This window comes from Adiantum capillus-veneris, chromosome 17 (genome assembly GCF_014529385.1).
Source record: "Adiantum capillus-veneris isolate H3 chromosome 17, ASM1452938v2, whole genome shotgun sequence".
Classification (NCBI taxonomy): Eukaryota; Viridiplantae; Streptophyta; class Polypodiopsida; order Polypodiales; family Pteridaceae; genus Adiantum; species Adiantum capillus-veneris.
The window spans coordinates 135,637,151-135,652,962 of NC_140947.1; the positions used below are offsets into that span (position 1 = coordinate 135,637,151).

General features: G+C 44.6%; 1 protein-coding gene across 2 annotated transcripts in view; it reads right to left on the reverse strand.

Annotated features, from left to right (window-relative positions):
* The window catches only part of LOC147438137 (elicitor-responsive protein 3-like), a 64,804-nt gene extending 52,772 nt beyond the window's left edge, over window positions 1-12,032 (reverse strand). The window contains exon 1 of one of the 2 annotated variants that reach the window (XM_086487471.1): window positions 11,854-12,032. In XM_086487471.1, the coding sequence (XP_086343597.1) occupies window positions 11,854-11,887 (34 nt within the window). In that variant the 5' untranslated portion in view covers window positions 11,888-12,032. Of the gene's footprint in view, window positions 1-11,503; window positions 11,649-11,853 lie in introns of those variants that run through there. The other variant, XM_086487472.1, reaches the window with a different exon arrangement.
* Between the last annotated feature and the right edge of the window lie 3,780 nt (window positions 12,033-15,812).

Below are 15,812 nucleotides of genomic sequence, written 5' to 3' on the forward strand. Positions count from 1 at the left end.
CCGGAATTGGCGGCGCGGCTCGAGATCACTCCCGATCGGATGGGACCACTTGCAGAGACAGTTCTAGCGGCACCCGACAGGGACGTTGTAACAGACTTGGACACTCCAAGTCAAGAATCAACCGCGACAGCACCAAATAACCACTTCAAAACAATTCACAGATCACAATAGATTTGCACTGGCCCGGCGGAGTTCCGTGCCTAGAGATATTGGCCCCAAAGACTGGCGCCCCTTTCGGTATTTCTTTTTATATTAATCAATCATCCAAGTACAAGAGAGCGGTTAGGGTTTCACTCTCAGACTCTGCGTCCAGATGCTCTGAGAAGTGAGGCCCTCACCACTAATTTAAAGGTTACAAGGGATGCCCAAAAGCAGAGCCCCAAAAGCTTTTAAAATCAAAAGCATCAGTTCTCTCTCTCTCTTAGAGAGTCTTTTCTCTTTTTTTTATTTAAAAAAAAAAGCAAAAGCAAAATTCGCGTCGCTCATCATTTTCCACAAAAAAATAATAATAATAATAATAATAATAATCCGCCTCCGCGATTTCCGGAAATTAGGGTTTTTGGCAAAATTTAGGGTTTGCAGGAATTTTAGGGTTTCTGGCAGAAATTAGGGTTTCTGCTGTCCGCCACATCATCACTTTGTGACATACCCCCCTCTTGAAAGCATTGTAATCGACCGCGATTACGCCTGCAAAACCGACAAAAGCCATAAACCGTCTTAGCAGACACTGACTGTTAGTACCTACGTACTAGGAACGCACATCTAGCACATGTACAAAATCGACAGTCACATCACACGACATCACAGGACATCACCAGACATCACATGACACTCAACATTCATTCGGATCTTAAACCATGATTTATCGGCAATGTAGCTAGCAATCACATCTAGGTCCAATCGGGACCTCATCGATGTCCGATTGACTAACCCCTATTGCAACCATGTCTATTCGAGATCAAGTGGACCAAAATGTTGCAGTCATTTCATCTATCAGTTCCTGCACTCGCAAGAAGTCAAGAACAAATCAGTATCATTATCAACAATTCCATTTCATAAAGTCATACAGCAGAAATACTGTCAGCTCTCAGTATCCCTGAAGCTCAAAGAGACATCAGTGACTCTAGTATCTAAATCAAGGCATCTGTTGACAAAGGAGTGGAGTGACTCCCCTCTTGTGCATCCCACTGCACCAGATCTCCGGCCAAGCTGAATTCTGGGTTCCATTTGGAGTAGACTATGCTAAACCAAAAGCATCGAGGTAAAGTTTCACAATCTGAGGAGTATCTGCTAGGTCCTCCTCCTCCATCCACTTCGCATCAAGTGCAGGATAATTCTTGAACTTAACCAAGAACCGCCTTCGGACTTTACCCTTATTCTTCGTATCCTTATGTGCCAAAATCTGTTCAGGAACAAGGATCTCCTCGTTTTCTTCCACTTCGGGTTGCTTATCAGGCTCCCCATCATCAGGCACATCACCCTTAACAGGTTTCAAGAGACTCACATGCAATGCATTGTGAATCCTCCAAGTATCTCGCAGTTTCAATCGGAAGGAGACCATTATCTTGTCAGTAATCTGGAAAGGTCCGTAGTATCACATACTAAGCTTTGGAGAAAGCCTCTCCTTTCCCTGTTTCTTTCTTAGACGTGCCTTCTCAAAAGTAAGAGCACCCAATCATCCTCCTTCAGTTTCCAGTCGCGACGATGGCGATCCGCTGCCTTTTTCTGTCGTTCTTGAGACTCCTGCAAAGTCTCGCGAACCTTGGCAAAAGCCGTATCCAAATCTCGCGAATATTCATCCGCTTCAAATTTCTAATTTTTCGTGCTCAGGAAGGATGGAACCTTCGCAGTTTCAACAATCTCACATGGCGTCTTCCCCGTCGAAGAGTGTATCGTGTTATTGTAGGCAAATTCCACCAAAGGTAAGTTCTTTTCCCATTGAGTCTTCTGATGCGAGATACAAGACTTCAATAAATCTAAAATCATTGAATTGGCAATCTCAGATTGCCCGTCAGTCTGCAAGTGGAACGATGACGAGAACTGCAACCGCGTACCAATGTTCTCCCAAATTGCCTTCCAAAACAAACTCATAAATCTGGGGTCTCTGTCAGAGACAATCGTCTCAGGCGTGCCATGTAATTGGAAAATCATCATGATCATTCTGTATTCTCGGGAGATCAAAAAAAATGAAATCCATTTAAATATTTTCCCAGGGGCGGGTGGGTATGGGTAAAGGCTGTAACAATCCCTGTGCCTTATGCCTGTCAAACTTGACCTTCTGGCATACCAAGCAACTGCGCACAAACTCTTCCACATCCTTCTTCAGTCTCCGCCAAAAGAAATCTCTCTCTACCCCTCTCATGGTGCTAGCAATGCCGCGATGACCCGTAAAAGGTGGACAGTGGCAATCAGTCATAACCTTTTCCCTCAACGGCTGTGTAACGCACAACATAGTCCTTTTCATCAAGTAGCCTTCCCGAAGGGAGTATCCAGCTACTGTCTCCCCATCCCGTATCCATGTGAAAATATCTGCAAAATCTGTATCTGTGGCACACTGATCGACCATATCCTCGAAGCTCCTATGATGTATCGCGGAAATAGCCAGAACCAACGGTTTCCGAGACAAAGCATCTGCCACCACATTCTTCTGACCCTGCACATGGACAATCTGGAAGTGGAACTGTGACAAGATGTTCACCCACCGCATCTGCTTTTCCGAAAGCTGCTTCTGTGACAAGAAGTAGCGCAAACTCTGATGGTCTGTAAAGACAGTAAAATCCGCTCCGAGTAGGTAATGCCGCCACTGAGTAAGAGCATGGATAACCGCCAAAAGCTCTTTCCCATAAATCTGTGCTGTCATCTCCGGCCTAGAGAACAAACGACTCTCGTAAGCTATGACATGGCCTTCTTGCATCAAGACCGCACCCAGACTACGACCACAAGCATCACAATATACTTCAAATGACTTCTGCAAGTCCGGCAAAGTCAAAATAGGTCACGTAGTCAATTTCTCTTTCAATGTCTGAAAGGCAGTCACCTCTGTGGGTCCCCACGAAAAAGGTACTCCTTTCTGTGTCAAGGTATGCAAAGGGGAAGCAACCTCTGCAAACTTTCGTATGAACCGCCTGTAGTACGAACACAGTCCCAAGAAGCTTCTAACTTCATGGACATTCCTCAAATCGGGCCAATCACGGATAGTCTCTATCTTGGCCGGGTCCATTCGCACTCCTGCTGCTGACACAACGTGTCCCAAAAAGTGTATCTCTAGTAGGAAAAATTCACTTTTCTTTGCATTAATCACTAACGTGTGATCTCGTAATGCCTGAAAGACTTGAAGCAGATGATCTCTGTGTTCTGCCTCATTCTTGGAGAAAACAATGATGTCGTCAAAGAAAGTGCCAACAAATAGCTTGTACTCTCGAAAAATCCTGTTCATCATCCGGTTAAATGTCGCAGGAGCATTGGTTAAGCCAAAAGGCATCACCAAAAACTCAAATAACCCAAAAGTCGTCTGAAAGCTGTCTTGTAGACATCTCCTGGTGCTATCTTGATCTGATGATATCCACTCTTCAAGTCAATCCTGGTAAAGGACGAGGATCCCTGTAACCTGTCGAGTATATCATCGATCCTAGGAATCGGAAATCTGTTCTTGATGGTGATTTCGTTGAGAGTGCTATAATCGATGCACATTCTCCAAGATCCGTCTTTCTTCAAAACCAACAACACTGGAGAGCAATACGGTGAAGTACTAGGCTGGACAAGACCCTTTTCCAAGAGGTCTTTCACTGAGTTCATAATCTTTTCATTCTGTACTCGGCTCACACGATAAGGTGGCCAATTCGGTGGCGTGCTTCCAAATATCAGATCAATGGTATGATCTTCAGGCCCTCTCAAAAGCAATCGGCATGAGCGTGGAGAAAAAAAATCTTGGCGTTCTTTTCTTCTAGTCAAAACATAGTCAACCTTTATCCATCGTTCAGTTCTCCCAAAAGAATGAGTAAGAAAACTGAAGTTCATCAAGTACAATCTCTAAGCCCTTCATTTATCAAAGTCCCTTTCTCGGCCCGGTAGTCAACCACGGCGTAGTTCTTGTGGTACCAAGGGATCCCGAGTAGAACGTCACTCACGTGCCCTGAACACCCCTGTCATTGCAAACAAAGTTTGCCAATGCTCGGTGTAATGGCAACATCCCATCCGGGTACCAGTGGAACTACCTCCGCCTGTGGCGTCAGTCTGTCGGGCGTAGTTCCAAATCAAGCCGCCAATTCCAAGTGAAAAGAAGTTGGCCTTGGCTCCTTCAAAAGAGCTTCCTGATCCTTCACTTTGCCCCAAAAAAAAGTGGCAAAGTTTGTACTTTCATTCATTTGATTCGGTGCAAGTCCCACGCCATGTGGTACCAGTTCTGCTTTTCTATTCGCCTTTTCTGCCACATTCCTCAGCTGCTCTCGAACTCTCAGACCTGTCATCGTCTTTATCATTCTGTTCTTTCTGTGCCTTATCAGGGCACTTCGCGGAAATATGTCCATGTTTCCCGCATCCAAAGCACTTCCCCTCTCTGATGAAGCGAGCTCTCTCCTCAGGAGTAAGCTTGGGTCGTGCATCCTTTTTTTTTCTCTGGGTTGCTCTTTTTCATTCTACTTTCATTCCTAGAAGTCTGTTCGGCTCGTTGTGTCATGGCCTCATCTGTGGGGTAGGTATGACTGCCAGAGTGAATGGCAAAGCCTCGCTTCGCATGACTCATCAACTCCTGAATAGAAGCTGACTTCTGTTCCAAGCAGTGATCTCGGATCTCTGTAGGTAGACTCAAGGTAAACCGCTCAATCTGTTCTCTGAACGAGATCTTCTTGAATGAAAAGGCGGGTAGAAAAGAGCTCCAGAATCTTTCACAATAAGAATTCACTGTATCTCTCTTGGTCATCCGGAGATGGTTCCAAGCAGCTCGTATATCTTGCTCAAACTCTTGAGTCAACCAAGAAGAAATAAAAAGCCTCTTGAATTTCAGCCATGTAACTGGCAGTCTTGCTTAATAGAAGCGTGGACCACCAAGTACGAGCATTCCCCTTAAAGTAAGAGGCAGCTCTTCGAATCTTGGAGTGCGCTGAATAACGTCCTCCCGCGAAAGCGATGCTGTATAAAAGACAAAGCCTTCGAAGCATCTGAGTATCCTGAAAAGTATCAAACTTGATCGAGTGGCCACCTTCCTTAAACTCTCGGACTTTCTTGCTTTTATCTTCGAGAAAGTCATACTGGTTGGCTTTGTAAAAATTCTTCTTGTTCGCATAAAACTTTCCGTCATCGGAATCTGAGCTGTCTGTAGACGAGTCCTCAGTAGAATTGTCAGTCTCTGGGCGAGATGTAGCCTTCTTTGCCTTTTTCTTGCCCGTTCCGAAGCTTTGTGTCTTGCTTCGCTTTTTGCTTTTTTCTGTCTTCTTCGCTCTAATCCGAGGAGCTAGAAGAACTGTCAGAAGAAGAAGAAGAAGAAGAACTGGGTACTCCTTCAAATCGAACACGCTTCTTCCGTTTCTTTGCTTTGTCGAATGTCGACTGACGACCCAAATATCCCGGGAAGTCAGTACCTTTGTTCTGCTTTTTGCCGTGCTTTTTGTCTTTCTTTTGCACGTCGAAAAGCTGAGCAATCCGTGCATCAACCACGTTCTCCAGTTCCTTCTCCGTATATTTCTTGGAGGCAGAAGGTTTCTTGAGAGCGGGTTTCGGGAGTCATGTTGTGGTTCTCTGCCACTCCATCTGTACCTCTTTCAAAGAGGTCTGGTTCATATATTTTGCCATCTTCGGGTCCTTGGCAAAATTGAGCATCATCTTTGTTGCATCACCAATCAATTGACGACGCTCCATCTCTCTTTGCTCCGCCTGAGTAGGCCGAGGCGGGCCATACTCTCTGTCTGAATCTTCGTTGTGATCCCAACCCGCATCTCCAGATGCAGAGGGAGTCGACTGATCATTGCCTGAAGCCATAGGTGCCGCGGAAAAAAATTCGGGGATCGGATTTCCCGTAAAAGAGAAATCGGCCGTGCTCTGATACCAATGTAACAGACTTGGACACTCCAAGTCAAGAATCAACCGCGACAGCACCAAATAACCACTTCAAAACAATTCACAGATCACAATAGATTTGCACTGGCCCGGCGGAGTTCCGTGCCTAGAGATATTGGCCCCAAAGACTGGCGCCCCTTTCGGTATTTCTTTTTATATTAATCAATCATCCAAGTACAAGAGACCGGTTAGGGTTTCACTCTCAGACTCTGCGTCCAGATGCTCTGAGAAGTGAGGCCCTCACCACTAATTTAAAGGTTACAAGGGATGCCCAAAAGCAGAGCCCCAAAAGCTTTTAAAATCAAAAGCATCAGTTCTCTCTCTCTCTTAGAGAGTCTTTTCTCTTTTTTTTTTTTTTAAAAAGCAAAAGCAAAATTCGCGTCGCTCATCATTTTCCAAAAAAAAAAAAAATTAATAATCCGCCTCCGCGATTTTCGGAAATTAGGGTTTTTGGCAAAATTTAGGATTTGCAAGAATTTTAGGGTTTCTGGCAGAAATTAGGGTTTTTGTTGTCCGCCACGTCATCACTTTGTGACAGACGTAGCCATTACAACTTGTCATTCGCAGACTTCGGTTGCATTGGCAGAGGTATTTGGGGCATGAGGACTTTTACATAATGCCTTTGGAAGTTGTGATGTTCTCTTAGGAATTCCCTGGTACCACAAGAACAACGCCGTGGTCGACTATCGGGCGAGGAAAGCGACATTGACCACAGAGAAGGGCAGAACCATTGTACTCGATATAAAACTTAAGGGTGAGTCTGTCCTATTGTATCAACTTCGACCATTTCTAAATTGATGAAATCCAGTCTGTTTGTTTATTCGATCTTTTTGAAAGAGTTGAGTGATGAGAATAGGACAAATATGTCTGAACTTGATAAAGAATGCCAAGATTTTCTCCACTCTCACGCCGATTGCTTCTCAGAGGGCCTCCCAGGCGAGTTACCACCCACTCGTCTTGAAGATCATACCATTGATTTGATACCTAGAAGCAGACCACCGGACCGGCCACCTTATCGTGTGAGCCGAGCCCAGAACGAAGAGATTATGAACCAAGTGAAAGACCTCTTGGAAAAGGGTCTTGTCCAACCTAGTACTTCACCGTACTGCTCTCTAGTGTTGTTGGTTTTGAAGAAAGATGGATCTTGGTAAATGTGCATAGAGCTCTCAACAAAATCACCATCAAGAACAGATTTCCGATTCCTAGGATCGATGATATACTCGACAGATTACAAGGATCCTCGTGTTTTAGCAAGATTGATTTAAAGAGTGGATATCATCAGATCCGAATCGCGCACGGAGACGTCTAGAAGACGGCCTTTCGGACAACTTTTGGGTTATTTGAGTTTTTGGTGATGCCTTTTGGCTTAACCAATGCTCCTGCAACATTTCACCGGAGGATGGACAGGATTTTTCAAGAGTACAGACTATTTGTTGGCACTTTCGTTGACGACATCATTGTTTTCTCCAAGGATGAGGCAGAACATAGAGATCAAAATCTGCTTCAAGTCTTTCGGGCATTACGAGATCACAAGTTACTGATTAATGGGAAGAAAAGTGAATTTTTCCTACCAAAGATACACTTTTTGGGACACATTGTCTCAGCAGCGGGAGTGCACATGGATCCGGCCAAGATAGAGACTATCCGTGATTGGCCCGATTTGAAGAATGTCCATGAAGTTAGAAGCTTCTTGGGATTGTGTTCGTACTATAGGCAGTTCATTAGAAAGTTTGCAGAGGTTGCTTCCCCTTCGCATATCTTGACACAGGCAGGAGTCCCTTTCTCGTGGGGACCCACAGAGGTGACTGCCTTTCAGACTTTGAAAGAGAAATTGACTACGGGACCAGTTTTGACTTTGCCGCACTTGCAGAAGTCATTTGAAGTATATTGTGATGCTTGCGGTCGTAGTCTGGGTGCGGTCTTAATGCAAGAAGGCCATGTCATTGCCTACGAGAGCCGATTGTTCTCAAGGCCATAATTGACAGCACAGATTTATGAGAGAGAGCTTTTAAGTTTTGGCGGTTATCCATGCTCTTACTCACTGGAGGCACTACCTGCTCGGAGAGGATTTTACTATCTTCACAGACCATCAGAGTTTACGCTACTTCTTGTCACAGAAGCAGCTATCGGAAAAGCAGATGCGGTGGGCTAACATCTTGTCACAGTTTCACTTCCAGATTGTCCATGTGCAAGGACAGAAGAATTTGGTGACAGATGCTTTGTCTCGGAAGCCGTTGATTCTGGCTATTTCCGCAATACACCATAGGAGCTTGGAGGATATGGTCGATCAGTATGCCACGGATACAAATTTTGCATACGTTTTCACACGGATACAGGATGGGGAGACAGTAGCGGATATTCCATTCAGGATGGCTACTTGATGAGGAAAACCATGTTGTGTGTTACACAGCCATTGAGGGAAAAGGTTATAACTGAATGCCACTGTCCGCCTTTTACGGGTCACCGTGGCATGCTACCACCTTGAAAGGGGTAGAGAGATACTTCTTTTGGCCGAGACTCAGGAAGGATGTGGACGAGTTTGTGCGCAGTTGCTTAGTATGCTAGAAGGTCAAGTTTGACAAGCATAAAGCACAGGGATTGTTACAACCTTTGCCCATACCCACCCGCCCATGGGAAAGTATTACAATGGATTTCATTGTTGATCTCCCGAGAACACAGAGTGGTCACGATGTTGTCTGGACAGTTATTGACAAATTTAGCAAGCAAGCTCATTTCATTCCAGTGAAGAAAACAGTCAAGCCGGATCACTTAGCGAGATTGTTTGTGGCCCATATTTTCAGATTACATGGCATGCCCGAGACGATTGTCTCCGACAGGGACCCCAGAGTTACGAGTTTGTTTTGGAAGGCAATTTGGGAGAACATTGGCACGCGGTTGCAGTTCTCGTCATCTTTCCACCCGCAGACTGACGGGCAATCTCAGATTGCCAATTCAGTGGTTTTAGATTTATTGAAGTCTTATATCTCGGGTCAGAAGACTCAATGGGAAAAGTATCTACCTTTGGTGGAATTTGCCTACAACAACACGATACACTCCTCGACGGGGAAGGCGCCATTTGAGATTATTGAAGGTGCTGCGAAGGTTCCACCCTTCCTAAGCACGAAAGATAAGATTTTTGAAGCGGATGAATACACACGCGACTTAGATATGGCTTTTGCCAAGGTCCACAAGGCTTTGGCAGAAATCTCAAGAACGACAGAAAACGGCAGCAGATCGCCATCAGCACGATTTGAAATTGAAGGAGGATGATTGGGTGCTCTTACGTTTTAAGAAGGCACGCCTGAGAAAGAAAAAGGAAAAGGAGAGGCTTTTTCCAAAGCTTAGTATGAGATACTACGGACCTTTCCAGATCTCCGAAAAGATCAATGATGTCTCCTTCCGACTGAAACTGCCTGACACTTGGAGGATTCAAAATATTTCATGTGAGTCTCTTGAAACCTTTTAAAGGTGATGTACCTGAAAATGGGGAGCCTGATGAGTTACCGAAGTGGAAGAAAACGAGGAGATCCTTGTTCCTAAACAGATTTTGGCACATAAGGAAGAAAGAATAAGGGTAAAGTAAGAAGGCGGTTCTTGGTTAAATTCAAGAACTATCGTGCATTGGATGCGAAGTGGATGGAGGAGGACGACCTAGCAGATACTCCTCATATTGTGAAACTTTTCCTTGAAGCTTTAGCATAGTCTATTCCAAATGGAACCGAGAATTCAGCTTGGCCGGAGATATGGTGTAGTGGGTTGCACAAGAGGGGAGTTACTCCGCTCCTTTGTCAACAGATGCCTTGATTTTTGAATACTAGAGTCACTGATGTCTCTTTGAGCTTCAGGGATACTGAGAGATGATAGTATTCTGTTGTTTGACTTTATGAAATGGAATTCCGGATAATATGAAACTGATTTGTTCTTGACTTATTTAAGTGCAGGAACTGATAGACGAAATAAGCAGCATTTTGGTCTGAGTGATCTCGATAGACATGGTTGCAATAGGGATTAGTCAATCGGGCATCTATGAGGTCCTGAGTGGATCTAGATGCGGTTGCTAATTGCATTGCCGATAAATCATGGTCTGAGATCCAAATGAATGTTGAATGTGATTTGTCATGTGATGTCAAGAGATGTCCTGTGATGTGACTGTCGATTGGTACATGTGCTAGATATGTGTTCCTAGTGCATCGGTACTAACAGTCAATGTCTGCTAAGACAGTTTATGGCCTCTGTCTGTTTTGCTGGCGTAATCGAGGGCAATTACAATGCTTTTAAGAGGGGGGTATGTCATAAACTGGTGACATGGCTGCTGCCGGTACACACATAACCTCCTGGCTGCCCATGGTACACACATACTCTTGCAAGGGTCGGCTGAACTGCGACTACAGGAGTGCTGACGTAGCTGGCAGAAATGGTACGGACGTGGCTGGTAGAAATGGTACGGACAAGGCCAAATCCATACAGCCTTTTGCGTAGACAACTTGCCACAGTTTTTGGCTACGCAAGGCTGGGAAAATTTCTTACGCAAAGCTCAGGCTGGAATCTTATGCAATTGTTGCTTTTCACTTCCACGCAAGCTTGAGAGTATATTTAAAAGTTGCTTTATTTTTGTGAATACTTTTTTGAGGCAGTTTTTATGGACAGCTTTTGGAAGCTTTTGGGCTTTGCTTTTAGCATCCCTTGTAAAATCTTTAAAAGGGTCTTTGGGCTCTCACTCTACAGAGCATCTGGACGCAAAGTCTGAGAGTGAGACCCGAAGGCTCGCTTGTACTTTGAGTTGCAGATTAATGTGAAAAGAAATACCGAAAGGGGCGCCAGTCTTTGGGGCCAATATCTCTAGGCACGGAACTCTGCCGGGCCATCGTCGAATCATTTGTAAATGTGAGCTGTTTGAAGTGATTATTTGTGGTTCATGGTAGATTCTCGACTTGGAGTGTCCAAGTCTATTACAAAAATGGGAGCTCCCTCCAAGTCTTGGACTACGACACGCTTCTTCAAGAATGTCATACGGGCTTCCTCATCTCGAAATTGTATGATGAGGGCCTCTTCTTCATGGCATCCTTCCCGGCTCTTCAAGCTTGAGGAAGGGGGGTGGTCCCTCTTGTTGATATCCTAAGCGCGTGCACAATGTCCTCCCATTCCTTCGGCCATAGAGTGGGCCCGTCTCCAGAGGGGAGAGACCCTCACCGCCAGTTGGAGTCAGGTTGTACCTGGTTTTCGAACACCCCGCCTCTAACGACGAGAGATGATAGAGATCGAAGATCATGTTTACAGGTAATAGCACTCCAATAGGGTAACTCTTGAACACATACCGAGTTACAATGCAACAATTTGAACAGTAAAGGACTCACATGATTCAACATAAACACATGAATAACCTACTAGCAAAAAGTAGCTTGGATATATGAAAGTTTCAAGTTGTTTCCAAGATGTATATCCGAATGAATACCTAGGATAAGGCTGAGAAGACAATCCCCCTTCTCTGCACAACAATAGCTTTAACCTATAGAGCACGCATGGCAAAATATGAAACATGTTTTCGAGTCTCCCTTGAGTTAGAAAGAGACTGAATTCTGCAAAAACATAGAATAATCATGGGGCGTTGTTGTTTTGGCCCATCATAGTGCATACTCCAGTGCTGAGCTTGCAGATCTGTGGGGAGAAGTACAGAACAAATATATGGCGACGGCAGAGTAATCTCTCTCTCTCTCTCTCTCTCTCTCTCTCTCTCTCTCTCTCTCTCTCTCTCTCTCTCTCTGTGTGTGTGTGTCACATGCACACTCCTTGAGACATGCTTGCCTGTGATTTCGAGGAGTTGGCCTTGAACGGACATGGCGCGAAGGTCCTGCTGAAAATGTGCACGATTGATGGCCGCCTTGGACTTGTAGGAGATAGGCAGGAACGCGGAACGTAGAAAAGCACTGGCGCTCGTACTCTGTCGCCGTGGGTTGCATCTGTTCAGTAGTCAACGATGGGTCCCCTTTCGCTACATTGGACGATCGGGTCAAATGTGGAATGTGAATAGGGTAAAGGGGCCAACTTAGGCCCCCGTCACATAAGTCCGGCGGACAAGTGTGAGCTGGCTTCTTGTGGGCGGCTACTTTTTCCACAGCTCAAGGCGTTTCCGCTTGTTGCAGTCACACAAGGTGGTATCCAAGCAGCGAGCTCAGCCAATCACTTGCGCTTTTCTTCATACGGGCGAGGGAAGGGCGGCTTGGGGGGGTCGCCCACCAACAAGAGGAAGATGCCCATGACCTGGCTGCCAGCACAGACGCTGCTTCTGTGTCCACCGGATGCGTGTGACAGGCGAGGCAAGAAGTGCCGATTGTGATTCGCCCACCTCATCACTAAGCTTGTCCATCCAGATGCGTCTGACACAGGCCTTAGGGACACCCAAATTGCCCAAAGGTGGTGAGCCGATGACGAGCTGTGCTTGACTGAAACTTGGGGTTTCGCAGATGTGTGACACTGAGATCTTCCACCATTCGTTGTGATCCTCACTTGGGACACACTGTAGATGGAGGGCATGCATTCACAAAAATCGATGCAAAAACAATGAGTAAGAGTGAACGGGACTATTCAACTCCAATGTAAGTTTAGTTTTGCTCGAGTATCGAACTCATAGATTGCTAATCAAATGAAGCCAATTAAGACTACGATGTCCACTTACTAATTCTTGCCCGTGTGATTTGTGGGGATGGGTATGGTTTACATCTGGAGAGTGTCCCGTTATTGGCCACTTTACCCTTTAAGCCCAAGCATGAAAACCTCACGCGACTAAAAATGACCCACGAACAAAGCAACCATCAATAAAGCGAGCCCCATTTGAACAACAGGAGCAACAACGCGACCTTTAGACCAAAAGCACAAAGAAGGTAGGCAATCTCTACATACCTCTTTGTGTGTGTATGAATCATGGTAAAGAAGAGAGAGAGAGAGAGAGAGAGAGAGAGAGAGGTGATGTTGACTAACACACTCGATTTGTTTTCTCTTTAAGCACTACTGGATTCGCCAAGAAAACACCAATATCCATGAGAAAGAGAATGAGTCTTTCTTTTGTGAGCTCACTTCAACATTGTAATGTCATAAAATCTAATATCTAACTAACTTAAATGATTTTCTCATATTAAACCGATCATTTGATGTGGAAGAATGAACGTGAACAAGAGTTAGAATATAGACATGTGCTTATGGATCTATCTCGACACGGGGCCAAAGTTAATGGGTCGAAATGAGAGATGGTATGTCAAAGAGCAATGCTAGCTAATGGAGCTTGAAAGACCTTAGGGTTAGCTTCATTAAAGACCTCCAATGGTTAGTGTAAAAGTCCATAGACATTAGGCAAGCTAGGGTTGTGCTTGAGGTGGGAACACAGTCCAAGCTTGAGGTGCTTGTCGTGCTTGCTGACTAAGGTGTTTGCGGTGCTTTATGACTAAGGTGCTTAAGGTGCTCCATGACTAAGGTGCTTCAGCTGCTTAATGTGTTTCAAAAGTCAACCAACATCCCTACTCATGGGGAGGTGAGTCCTAATTGTAGGGGCATGAGAGAGAACACACACACCCTCACACAAGGCAAGCCTTGTCTAAAGAAGCAACAAGGACACATGTCAAGTTCCTCTCCATGTTGCCCTCATAAGGTGCCTAAAGCCTATTGGTTGGCCTCTCAAGGGGTCCAATGATAATTTAGCTAATTAAATTAAGTGTTTATGCATTTATCAAGTCCTCTCCCTCAAAGGGGAAAGGGGGACAACATGGTTGCTTGATATGCACTATGCATGTGATTGGCTAAGCTTGTAGGTGTCCAATCAAATTGAAGCTTGAACTACCATGAGGGGTCGACCAAGGAAGCTAGGGTGTGCTTGGGGGGTATACTCTCTCTCACACACACACTCACTCACAAGGTGATTCTCACTTGGCAAAGTGCAAGAGCTCCATCTCCTTCTCCAAGCTTGTGGAGAAGTTGAGAGCCTACACCAACACTCTTGGCAATGGAATGCAAATCCCACCAAGAGCCATGCTTCAATATGCTTAAGCTTGCCAACTTCTTCATCATCATCATTATGATATTTTGCTATGCTATGCAAGAAGAGTGATAATAACTGAGGAACTATCTCTTTCTCGTATGTTACTTCCTTTTCCTCTTCCCTACCCTCATTCTCCGTTAGCTCTCTCCACCTTCAAAGGTGTTTGAGGCCTTGGAACTGAGGCCAGGGATGGTTAATGCTTTTACAAAGTTTATGGTATGTTCATGATGCATGAAGCTTTCCATCTTCATTGCATTACCTAGGTCACAAGGAACACAAAGATTGTATTGTACCAAGTCTCTCTTTATTGGAGAATCTATAATACAAAATCCTATTGGAGGGGGGACCGGATCTACATAAATCCGGTCCTCAAATGTTGTCATGTTATCTAATTATCTCTCTTGTAAAAGTATTGTTCATGCCAAGTTCATTAATTATAATGGTTATGTTGCTACTGCTAATTAAGTTCACCCTCTATGTTCTCAAAGTAGTCTCTTAAAAATGCTCACTATAATTCTCTTAAGTCCGCTTTTCTCAATGTTCATAGGCCATTTCCATTACATTGGTATCACAACTATTTGATTTCTTTTTTCTTACTTAAGAAGAGAGATCCTTAAGTTGTCCATGAAAGGTTGAACCTGTTCATTGCAATAGGGTAAGTGGGACAGGATCTATTATCTTGGTTGAAAAGAACTTAGTTTGGGGTACACCATTGGGAACTATATTCTTAATAATGTAGTCTCTCGGGGCTTGCCTTTGGCTTAACCATTATTGAGCTATTAGCAAGCTCAACACGAACCATAATCAACCGAACAATGTTAGACCCTCTCCACTAGTCTTTGCAATCAACAGTCTCTAAACCACAGGTGTGGCTGCTTGAGAACTAATTTTCAAAGGTAAAGAAGAGTAGCGAGTAAGGTTTTTGAGGGTAACAAAGCACAAAGTAATTTATACATAAGTTTAATTAGCATGGCTGACAATAATCAAGAGAGTAGAATGAATATTGACAACTTTGATTTTGCACATGAAGGTGCTAATGATGATGTCCCCATGTTTGTTAATTATCTTGTTACTAGGTTTTAGCCAGCTATGGGCAACCCTGCTTTGCAAGCCGAAGTTACTCTCAACAACTTCGTGCTTATGGGATTTCCCTTCCTCTCCAAGAGGAGATAGAGCTTAGGAGGCCTCTTGATGAGACTCCCAAAAGAAGACTCTCTCCCATAAGAGAGGAGGAATCCAAAGAACAAGAAAGAAGCGAATCACTAAGTTCCTCTGAAGATGTGGCTCCACGAAGTTGGTGGTCTAGACGATCACCAACTCCTCCCAAGAGGAAACTATCAACCCATAGTTCTTCTCCTTGTCACTCCGAAAGGGAAGAGAGTAAACAAAGGAAGAAAAAGGCAAGAAAGAGTTTCCTCAACCCATAGTCCTTGGAAGAGAGGAAACAAAGGGAAAAAAGCAAGAAAGAGGTCACCCTCTTCTCCTTCTTCTTCACCTTCCTCCTCTTCTGATGAAAGCAACAAGTATTCTCTTAGAGAATACAAGAGGAGAGGACATCGCAAATCCTACCCTGCATGGAGAAGGTCCCAAAAACTCAAGAAGTTGAAAAAGGGAGGAAAGAGTATCTCTTTTCTCACCTATGATGACGCCTTTGGTGCTACCGACAAAGTATTGGCCTTCATCCAGCAATTGGATGTGACCTTTGGAGATGAGGGCTTCACAGAGTCCTCCAAGC